The 12,058-nt window shown below is 37.2% G+C and overlaps 1 protein-coding gene across 4 annotated transcripts in view; it reads left to right on the forward strand.

The window, feature by feature from the left end:
* Positions 1–12,058, forward strand: part of NBAS (NBAS subunit of NRZ tethering complex) — a 196,028-nt gene that overhangs the window by 124,948 nt on the left and 59,022 nt on the right. For all 4 annotated transcript variants that reach the window (XR_012653307.1, XM_075049114.1, XM_075049116.1 and 1 more), the window contains 2 exons: positions 1,961–2,211; positions 4,003–4,337. Coding sequence is in view for 3 of the 4 variants with exons in the window: in XM_075049114.1 (XP_074905215.1) it covers positions 1,961–2,211; positions 4,003–4,337 (586 nt within the window). In the remaining variant the exon portion in view is untranslated. The remainder of the gene's footprint in view (positions 1–1,960; positions 2,212–4,002; positions 4,338–12,058) is intronic.

Here is a 12,058-nt window from a genome sequence, read left to right on the forward strand (position 1 = left end):
AAAGTTGATTGACAGCATATGGCCATTACAGTATATTTTAGTCTTGGGATTATGGCATTAATAATGCATGCTTCATTATGCATTCATTCTAAACTGAAAAGAAGTTTATTCTGAGACTTAATCTCTTTAACCAAATATGCAGTATTTCTATAAGCCACTTTATGTAGAGAGAAGCTCAAAAGAAGCATTTACATAGTTTGTATTAACTATTTCTTTGATTACTTGATGACAAATAATCATCACATTTTTCTGTTATGCTGTGAATGAGTCTGATGATAATTGTTCAGAATTACATTTTTTTTAAATTCAATGGAAATTTAATTTTCTTCTGAGGAATCTGATCACATTTGATTAACAATAATCTATAAAACGCAATTTATGATTTCAGCAAGACGAAATTCTATGTTTGCCTGTCACAGAATCTGTTATTCCGAAATCTTTCTGAACAGCATAATGATCCCTTCCTATCCACCACAAGCCGTGCCCCGAAAACATATGGCAAACCTCTGTAGATCCTGTCGATACAATTTAATGTCCATCTAGCCTTTAGTTTGAACTTTGGGTATGAACAGAAAAATGTATTCAGATCACACTTTTGAAATACATCAAGTCCAAGTCTCTGGTTTTTCTGATATCAAGAGTTAATGATGCTTTATTTCCATTAATATGATAGAACACTTAATGGATGACAAGTATTTAGAGAATTAAAATAATGCTTACAAGGTTAGCAACCTAACTGGGTTAGGTTCTAGATATAAAAATAAATGAAAAATAACGTCTACCTCAGAAATCAGAGAATAATTTTTAAAGTGAGAGAAGGTTGTGTTTGTGGTATTTGCTGTAAGAAAATCATCTTTAGGAATGAAACTGAGACATATTTTACCTGGATATCAAAGAGAAACACTAACTTACATGTGGCATTTATACTCAGGAAAAATTGATGTTGAAATTCTAATTTTAAAGGTAGAAGAAAATCAAATGGTATTAGAAGACATCAGATTTCCACATGAAATGTACTACCTAATGTGGCATGTGATTGGACTCTGGGAAGAGTCAAGGTGGTAGTAAGCTGTAGGTTACTTCTTTGCTCAGATTTTAGGTAAAACTTTCAGTTGAGAAAGGTATAAACTTAAGATGAGACTTCCTTGATATGCACCCATTTTTCTCCCAGCTGAGGAAAAAAGGAGTGATTGCATTCAGCTGTCTTTTATGTAGTCAGCTGGAGGTGTCTGAATTCATGCTGTGAAAGAGCTAATGTATTCTTTTCAAAAGGGTCAGGAAAAAAATTTCCTGAAGCAGTGAGACTGGCTGAGGTCAATCCAAGACTTGCTGGTATTTTCATAAGCTTTCATGGATGACAATTTGAGAAGTAACTTGATAAAACTGTCAAATGAAATATGCTAAGCTTGAATAATGGTGTCAAATAGATTAACTAGTGGGCAAGAGCCAATTTTCAGTGATAGTCTCTTTCAAAGCATGCACAAGTGCTCATTGACTACAGAAAATAGAATGTAATTGATTGTGAGAACTTCTAATTGGGCAAAAGTATTTTCTAGCATCATTCAGCCACAAGTTTGGTGTTGTTTTTTGGGTTGGTTTGTTTGTTTGTTTTTAAAAAGGCTTCCTGTACACATACTCTGGACATATGTCTACTTTTATGTATAGCTATACTTAGAGATGCGAAGTGCTGCTTTGAATCCCACTTCAGGATTCATGACCCTTAATCTGCATGTCCAAGTCAACAGGTAGCAAGATCAGGAAATACAAGAGCCCCTTAGCTTTTGTTTATGGACAATAACAACTATTTAAATATTTATGAATTTGTATTTACTCTTTCAAAATGTCTTATGAAGTTGAACCTTAAACAAAGGAAAGTATTGTCCTGTTTCCCAAGTGTGCAGCTGAAGAGTCTTTCATGCCATGTCCAGGCCTTTAAAGCCAAAATTATTTCTAAATGCAGGTTATCGACACTGGAAATAGAAGAAAGAGCACAAAGTCTTGGTCTATTTGAGACTTTGAAAACCAGTCCTGAAACACTGCATGAACACATGGTTAAATATGTTTACCCAAGTATTGAAGGCAGAGATCACCAGCGGTTGCTTTATTATTTTACACTCCTTGAAAACTGTGGTTGCTCAGAAGTGGTGAAGCATGCTGTTAAACCTGAAACTCACATCCGACTCCTGAAAAAATTCAAAGCAGTTGCACCAGGTAGGAGAGTTCCTGTTTGTTTTCTTCATAGCTGTATTTATTATTCTGTTGTGTGAGTGTTAACATGATTGTGCTTATCTAGTTTATACTCTCCAGGTAATTTTTTTTTTTCAATGAGCATATCAGACAAATGCAAGTAATTTAGTAGGTTAATCATATTTTAGAGGAGTAAGTTCATTCTCTTTGTATTACTGGAAATTTATTTTATTACAGCAAGCAAAAATATTTTAAAACAGATTTCTGTTGGTCATGCAAGTTAAAATTACTGGCAGTGGTTCATAGTGAATTTTTAAAGAAAAAATACAGACTTCCTAGAACATTATTTTTAACACTGCAAGTTTAGCATAAATATTCTCAAAGAACTTAAGACAATTTACCTTTCAAAAGTCTGAATTACATAATATATTAGGAACTTTAAGCATTTTATTTGTTTTAAAGAGCGTAATTTTGGTTTGCATTTTATCCTTGGTGTTACCTTTTGCTTTTGCTGAACTACAACATGATTTGTCCTCCTATGTTATCAGACAATGCCTATAAAAGTGAGCTGCTGGAAAGCACTATGAAATTTTGAATACTAGTTTCAATTTGCTTGTTTGTCAAGTATTAGCAGTATCTCGAATTTCAGTTGAGTAACTCCAAATCCAGTTTCAGAATGAAAAATACTCACTGTGTGGGATTACCTGCTGTGGGGATGAATTAATTGTTCAATACTGGAACCTCATGTATCAGACACACTAACTTCCTGCAGAATTTGGAGAGACTGTGCATATGAATTCATATATTGCAGGAAGAAAAGGCAATAATTCGGGGGGGGAGGAGGGATTACCTTCAGTTCTTATTGATGTGTTTAAACACTCAGTTTTGTCAAAGGCATATCTGTCAAGAAGTTGTTGTTTGCCTTCAAAGCTATTTTTAAATGTTGCTCAAAAAAAAGGTCCTAGGGACCATACATCAGACATAAATTAGTCACTTTGTGTGGTAAAAAAATTAATCTATTGTATTAAACCCTTAATTAAAATTCTCAGTGTTCGTCATAGTTTATAGATGGTAGTCAAGGAACAAGCACAGAGCGTTTGTAGAGGTTACAGGCCCTAAGTACATGAAGAAAACCATAGCGATAGAAGCTGGTTGTCTTAAGAATTATATGCATACAGAATAAAATGGTATTGTTGCTAGAAATATTTTGTTGTCGCTAGAATAATTTGGAAGAGTTTTCTTCCTGTAGGAACCAGAGTAGTAACGGTACTCTTGTATTATGTAGATCCATTTACATGAATAGCTATATGTCCTGTCTGAAGCGGACCTTACTTAGTTTACTTGTGGTTAGTGCCTTGCATTTTTGCTGAGATAGATAGTAAGTACCAATTATTACGTGATCAGAATACATCTTTTTTAATTAATGAAGATTTATGTCTTGAGGTGCATGAGGTTTTCTAGGCTTTCTATTAAAAAATAGTAGCATAATTGTATATACTATATATATATATTCTTGCTTCTTTGAGAATCTGCTTTTTTAGTTTGTGTTGATATGTAATGTTAAAGTGTGTTCCAGGGATTGAGAGATTTAACATGAATCAGGACATCATAAAATCCCAGTGTTACATGTATACAAACCTGTCTTCCTCCCCAGTCTGTCAGTATGTATGACTGTAAAAGGAGATGGAGTAGAGTCTTTCTAGTTCTGCAGATACTGGCTTAGTACTGATTGTTTTACACATAGATGTATAGTTTGAGTAGATTTAATTATGAATCACTTTTATTTTGTTTGCCTCTTTCTCCTTCTGTCAATAGGTCTTAATTACAAAAAGCTAACAGATGAAAATGAAAACCCTCTGGAAACACTGGAGCCTGTCCTTACAAGTCAAAATATCTTATCTATTTCCAAACTGGGTCCCAAGATTCCTAAAAAAGATGGCAGCATGCTGTCACCAAGCTCTATTTATGCTGTCTGGTTACAAAAACTTTTTTGGAATGGTGATCACCATCTCATTAAAAAAATCCCAGAAACTATGGATGAGTGGCTACATGCATATGATATGTGTTCGAAGTATTTCGATAGACTTGATCCAGATGATATTGTCACTTTTATTGATGAAATTACCTTTTCTTCAAAAGCTGTCACAAAGGTAAGCAGATATACTTGAAGAATTTCAGGCCTCAGGTGAGGCACAGTTGAATGTAGTATTAAGGAGAAAGTCTCAGCAAATTTTACATTTTTCATTTTACAGTTCTTAAAGATAAATTCATAAAGCTACCTTCCTCTGCCTACCTCTTCTTTTTATGACTGCCAGTATAAAAAAAGATTTTTATTCAGTTAGAGGAGTTAGTTCTGTGGATAAGAGAGTTTTTGATGGAACCCCAAAGTCCCTGTATTCTGTTTCAGCAGAGAATAAGATATTCTTCCTGTGTATTTATTTATTTTACTTGTGCTCATCCTAAAATTCATTGTGCCGCAGGCTTGTGTTTAGTACCAGGCTTTTGCATTCTGAACAGGATGCTCCACAGAGAAGCGTTCTGGGCCAGTGCATATGGTTTCTAGGCACTGTAATAATATAAATGATAAACTCTGTCATAATCTCCATCTGGCTGAAAGCCTGTTATTGAAAGAACGTGCTTTCATGTCTGTAACATATATTACGAGGTCTGCAGTTTCTTTTTGCTCAGTGAAACCTACTTATAAGGACATTTCTAACATAAAGTTTTATCCATGCTTTCTTACGTATCTTTACTGCCAAGCACAAAAAAAGAGATGAGATTTCTTAGATATTTCCTTATTAAAAGATCTTGAGATGTCTTCACTAACTTCATCTGAAATGAAAAGCTGATAAAGAGGAGGTATTTTGTGGAGTTTTTTGAGTCTATCTTCTCTATTCTGGATTGTGCTCATTTTCCAGAGTTGCCTATTCACTGCACTCACTGAGGTGAATTGCAGTTTGTTCTCTCTTTGGATATTGTTTTAGAAAGACTGACACTCATCCTGAGATCTCAGTTGCCAGTCCTGACCTTGGACTGAGGTAGCCAGGGGATGACTGTTGTCTAATGAGAAGGAAATGAAGTCCTCATGTATGATTGCTGCTAGTGACTACTTGAGACTTTCGCTGTTAATGTATCTTGGGCGTTTCAAGATTATTTCTCATTTATTCCAGATGAATGGTGCAGGGAGAGGATGGATAGCCTCCACTGTGTATCTGTTTTGAACACTTCATTTATTTTCCTTTGTTTATTTCTGTTCAGTATTCTAATACAGTTTCTCTGCTTTCTTAAGATGAGTACGAGTAGCAGGAAGGAAATATTCATAGCAGGATTATTGTGGTTGGTAGTCAAGCAGAACTTTGTAGCAGAAATCTGTTAGTTTTTTGGCCATGAAAGATACTGTCCTGGTTTCAGCTGGGATAGAGTTAATTGTCTTCCTAGTAGCTGGTACAGTGCTATGTTTTGAGTTAGGTATGAGAAGAATGTTGATAACACTGATGTTTTCAGTTGTTGCTAGTCTAAATGTTAGTCTAAAGTCAATGATTTTTCAGCTTCTCCTGCCCAGCCAGCAAGAAGGCTGGAGAGGCACAAGAAGTTGGCACAGGACACAGCCAGGACAGCTGACCCAAGGGGTATTCCATATGATGGGATGTCATGCCCAGTATATAAACTGGGGGGAGTGGGGGCGGGGGGAATCGCCGCTCGGGGACTAACCGGGCGTCGATCGGCAGGTGGTGAGCAATTGCCCTGCGCATCATTTGTACATTCCAATCCTTCTATTGCTACTGTTGTCATTTTATTAGTGTTATCATTATCATTATTAGTTTCTTCTTTTCTGTTCTATTAAACCGTTCTTATCACAACCCACGAGTTTTATTTCTTTTCCTGATTTTCTCCCCCATCCCACTGGGGGCGGGGGGGGTGGAAAGTGAGTGAGTGGCTGTGTGGTGCTTAGTTGCTGGCTGGAGTTAAACCACGACAGATACTCAAGAAGTGTTTGAAACAGTTGGTCAAATCAGCTGATTTAGTGTGTCCCCTGCACTGGGTTTGGGAATGAAACAGCTGTTTAACCAGCTTGCAACTAGTTTTGCCTCAGGTTCCCATCCAATTTTCAAGTGGAAGTGTACAATAAAAAATTATCATTGTAGAACCTGAAAACTTATTTCTCAGAGATCTCTTTCCTCTAACTTTGATCTGAAAAATCCTTCATACATAAAAGCTGCCTTTTGGCTTGCACCTTTTACTTAAAATTTTATCCTGTTTTGAGGCTGCACTGGTCATGTGAGCACTCTTTTAATCTCTAATTAAGCAGTTTCTTCTCAGCCCAGTTCTGTGGCCAAGTACTTTCCCATTCCCATAACAGATGCACATTTCTGCATTTCATGGAAGTGCTGATACTTAATATACATAAAGGACTGCCAAAACCCCACGGTCATTATCATGAAATAATCTGTGCTGTCACTGAGACAGCTGAGTTTTCTCACATACGGAAAATTTGTGGAGTTCTTCTAAGTGGACCTTGAGAGGAAGCTTGAACTGAGATAGTGTAAGTAGGTTTTTGAGCAATGCTGAGAGGTGAATTGACTCCTTCCCCATTTGCAAAAAAAAAAAAAAAAGGCAACAATTTCAAAAGGGGAGTGGGGGGAAAGTAGAGACAGTAGTCCAGGGAGGTGATGAAATGCACTCCATTGTAACCCTGTGGAACAGCACCTCCATCGAAAAGCCCCTCTTGGTCAGAAACAAGAAGAGCCTCGAGTGATGAGGGGTAATGGGAGGTAGGCTACGTAGCAGTGTAGGCTCTGTGAGTTGAACTTCAAGGGTACCATTGCTGTTGTCACCACATGGGAATTTAGGAAGCAGACATTGGAATATCCCGCACTGTTTTAATGTATCAACAGTAGTAAGGAAAGGCAGGTGACCGACCAGCAAAGCAATAGGAAGCTGCTTCTACTTGCATGTCTCTTGGTATGTCAGAGAACCTGGGAGCAGAATGTGTAACTGTGCAAAGGAGAATGAAAGCATGGGGATTGAGTGCTGACTTCTGCAACTTCTTGTTCTTACTGAGAAAGACAGGAGCACACTGGGCTTTGACAGGGGCCCTCTTCTTCACCTGTCCCCTTCCACTAGCTCTTTTTAATTTTCTGATGAGTTGGGCCAGTGGTGACTGAATGAAAAGGTGGATGAATGAGCAGTGCTTGACTGGGCAAAGGAGTTGAGAGAATGTCTAAATTGCAGAAATGGATGGGGAGTTTGCACTTGTGAAGGGGCAACTAACATTGTTACATTCACTTGTAGTTTAGGGTGTGACGAGGTTTTAGGTTCTGTTAGTGCTAAGAGCTCAGAGATTCTTTTCTCCCATGTTTCTTGCAATCAGTAGAAATAAGTTACCACCTGGAAGATGAGATTCAGTTCCCCTACCTTAAGGGTTTAGAGAAGTGGTGACATTGGGTGGTGGGAACTGTGTGAGCAGAGATGCAGCATAGTGGGACTTCAATAAATCATAGACCCAAAGTAACACACTTAATGTACTGGATATTCTGTATGAGACAGATCAGACTGTTTCCTGAAATTTAATATCTTTTGATCTGCAGCATATCCTATAGGAGATGTTTTGCAATTTTTGAGGGATTAAGGGTGACTTGTGAATCTAGAGTAATCCTTGATTGCTCTAGTGGCTAGTTGTTCACTGTTTATTTTTTAAAAATGCCTTTTTGCTAAAGTGAATTTACTTGCTTTTGAAATTCCACCTATAGACCTTTTGTCTGCTATACTGAAGAGCTAGTCATCAAAGTTTGCTTCCACAGTCAGACATTCAGTAAAGGCCACTTAAACTTGACTTTGATAAACTGAATGGACTGACCTTGGGAAGTTTTCTGCTCTTTTTAGAGTGAGTGAGTGTGTGTGTGTGTGTTTCCAGCTCTTCCATTATTATCACAACTCTTCTTTGGATCCAGTATATCAGTATTCATCTTCAGTTGAAGAAGGTAGAGATTGATGCACTATTCCTGTTGTGTTTGTGGTAAATGAAACAGGTGAAGTCCTTTACTCCTCATCAGTACCTTCCTCATACACTGAGGGACTGAAGCATTGATCTCTTGACCACAGTCACTCACTGCTGCAAGCAGTAAGAGGGTTCCCGCTTATGGCATGACTACTCAGTAATGCTTTTAATTCAGAATAACTATTCAAGTTTTTCTGACTAAATAATAATTCAGTCCACCTCTGTAGTGGGTAAGCATAGGCTATTTGGATGTATGGAACAGGTTGCTCCCTAAAAGGGAGATATTCCAAATATTCAGTAGAACTACTGGTTATATTTTTGCATGCATTTTGAGTCTGTCATCTTTTCTTCTAGCAGCTCTGTTTGCTTTTCAGTAATGCTGACTTCATAGATTCTTAATTATAGTAATGATCATATCAACGTTTTTATCTTGATGAGTTCCTATTTATTCCCTTTGTGTGATCTGTGTGAAGCATTTTAGGTAATTTGGGGATTTTTTTATTCCTTTGTTGCCAGCATTTTGTTCGTTGTGCTAGATAGTCAGTTATGTCTTCAAAGAACCATCTGTTTCAGAGCTCATAGGTCATTGCCCTGATGTTTGTTGATTAACAGTACTCTGAAAAAAAAAAGCCCAGCACAACAAAACCAAAAAACAAAACCACAACTGAAAACAATTACTTTTTAAGTTGCTGTGTTTTCATTATTGAACACAAACTACAAATGGGGATGGGTACAATATGTTGATTAGGAAGAAAAGACTACAGCTTAGGTCTTCTATAGAGAAAGAGAAGTTGAAATTTTCCTTACACAGGCTCTTCCTCACAGCCTTTCGTAGGGTCGGCCACATTCATTCAAACTATGGCTGATGACCTTTTTTGTTTATTATTCCATCCTTTATAACTTCTTTTCCAACTTTTGATGCAAAGGAAGAACTTTGTTTGCAAGTTAATGTTTTTAATTGAAAGGTTGACTCTTACTTTCTCTGTCAGTAATGCTTTTTTGACCATTTTCTTCTTGCTTAAGTAGGAATACGATGTCCACATTTTGACCACACACCAAATGGGTGTGGAATGAGAACCTGTTACAACTGAATATTAACCTGCATCATTTTCTCTTTCAGTTTTAATGATTTTAAATCCCATTTTAAATAATTGAATAAAAAGCTCAGTTTTTTTAAAAAAATAAGTGCTCAGAGTAACATTCAGTATCTTTTGTCTGGCTGATTGACTTCTTAATGCTGTATAAAGTGCTAAGGAAAAAGACAGGGCATGACATTACCTGAAGATGTACAAGAAATGCATTAATTGTGTTCTTACATACCATGACTGCATTCAGATGTTACCTTTTGAATTACTTGGCTTCTTTTTATCACTGTGCTTCCGTTCAGTCAGTTTGTCTTGTCTGAACTTGTTTTCTTCATGGGTATTGACAATACCTCTTTTTCTAATATCAGTACACTTTTAGATACGTTCTTGTGCCTTGCCATTAATATAGTTTTTTTAATTAACTCTGCTTTAAGACTGCATAATAGGAAACTTCACGAATAATGTATTTTCTTTCACTGGTTCCTTACGTGCATTAGAACTTTTACACTGATCTCCAGATGAACTGTACTAGGTCTGGCAGAGATGGAATTAACTTTCTTCATAGCAGCCTCTGTGGGGCTGTGCTTTGGATTTGTGAGCAAATCAGTATTGATAACACACCAGTGTTTTGGCTGTTGCTGAGCACTCCTTGCACAGTGTCAAGGCTTTCTCTTTTTCTCAACAACCCAGCCCTGAGTAGGCTGCAGGTAGGCAAAAACTGGGGAGGGGACACAGCCAGGATAGCTGACCTGGGCCAAAAGTGTGTTCTATGCCATATAATGACATGCTCAGCAGTAACAAACAGGGTTGGAGGGTGTCTTCCAAGATGGTTGTTGCTGGGAGATTTGGCTGAGCATTGATCTGCTTGTGGGAGGTGTCGAGTGATTGCCTTTGCATCACTTAGTTTTTGTTTGTTCATTTTTTTTTTCCTCTCTTCTTCATGTATCAAACTGTCTTCATCTTGATCCACAAGTTTTCTTGCTTTTGCTCTTCTTTTTCTTTTCCCCTGTAGGAAGGGGGAACCAGCTTTTGTTATTCCATAACTGTTCAACCTACTTCTGAATTCACCAATGTAATTTGATTTCCATCCAGTATATCTGGTTGTATTGTGGCTACCTGACATTTAGTTGGTGGAATATGTAAACCTGGGTTTTAGTGGCAGAGACAAGAACTGGACCAAACCGTTCCATCTGAACATCAGGAAACATTTTTCATTGTGAGGGTGACCGATCACTGGCACAAGTTGCGCAGAAAGGTTGTGGAGTCTCCCACACTGGAGGTATTCAACAGCCACCTGCACATGGTCCTAGGCAACTGGCTCTAGGTAGCCCTGTTTGAGCAGGGCTCTGGACCAGATGCCCTCCAGAGGTCCCTTCCAACTGCGACCATTCTGTGTTTCAAGGTTGCTGGGATCCCAGGTTCCTGTGGCATTAAAAGGAGGGGAGCTGTTTCCATAATATCAAAGTTGCATGCTAATCACTGGTTATAAGAGAGGCAGGGTCAACAACTTCATGTGCAAGTGAATGTTACTTGTACAATATTTTATTAAGAAATACTTACATATTCTGAAGGAAATAGGCTTCTGAGATGAGGTTTTTACCCTGAGGAGTGAAATCTGTTGAGCTGAAATAGTATGCGATGTTCCTTGATTTGAAAATGAAAGAAAACATATTTTTAGGATTTTTCATTGCACATTATAGCCTATAGAATTAAAAATCTTTTTAAACTATAAAAGCTTTTTAAAAAGAAAACTTCACATGCAAACAAAGATTGAACTAGCCCCTAAGCTGCTACTTTTTATCACTGGGTACGATACCAAATCTCACTACTGAAGCTGACTAGAAGTACAGAGGATAGCCATTTGCGTTTTGGAATAAAATAACCAGAGAAATGATATGCTGGTAGTGCTGCATTTTGGCACTATGCAAATATGAATGCAAAATGAAAATAATCTTGGGAAGAACCTGTTTTGGTTTTTGGTTTTTTGTTTGTTTTTTTAATGCTTTATTCTGTATGTGCTTATGGCATCATGACTTCTAAACTGGCAGTATATTCACACTGTTCTCTAGGATATAACAGTTAGATGGAATACTTAAATTGTTTGCCTTTTGCGTCTGTCTTGCATTTTGAACATCAGAATGTACAGTAGAAGGGAAAAAATTAAATATGTAGCTGTTTCCATTTTTATCATGCTTACAAAATGGATATATAAATCCATCTGTGGTCATTAAATTTTAATGTGATGTGAAAAGTATCACCTTTTCCTTGCTTATAGTAAAACCTGATAATCGAGACCTTGTTCAAGGTAACAAAATCATACTTAATTACGTTTGGTGGGAATGGAACTGAGTTGCGTTTGGAACTGAATGGTAAAACACCCTTTGTATCTACCTTGCTAACACTGGCAAATTTTCTTAGCTCTTACAATAATGTCCACCCATTTTGCTTTTATCATTAAAAATGTCCAGTAGACCATTACTGTGGTTTGCAGCAATGGCATGAAAAAACAGGAGTAAACCCTACATCTTTCACTGTGTGTTTTTAGGGAGCAGGGAGGGGGGAAGTATATAAGCTGTAAAACTTTCTGCTAACTAATTCTTATCAAGCTTTCTATGGCTTTACAACTAGACATTTTAATGCATGATGTAAACATTAATTTGACTTTCTTATGAAAAATGCTATAGCAGTTTACTTTTCCTCTATCTGTGGTGATTCAGCCTCTTTTCCATTCAATGTGTCATACAGATTCAAGCTTTGTTTTCTATTTCTCGTGCATTTCAACTTGAAA

Source organism: Buteo buteo, chromosome 17 (genome assembly GCF_964188355.1).
Source record: "Buteo buteo chromosome 17, bButBut1.hap1.1, whole genome shotgun sequence".
In the NCBI taxonomy this organism is placed as follows: domain Eukaryota; kingdom Metazoa; phylum Chordata; class Aves; order Accipitriformes; family Accipitridae; genus Buteo; species Buteo buteo.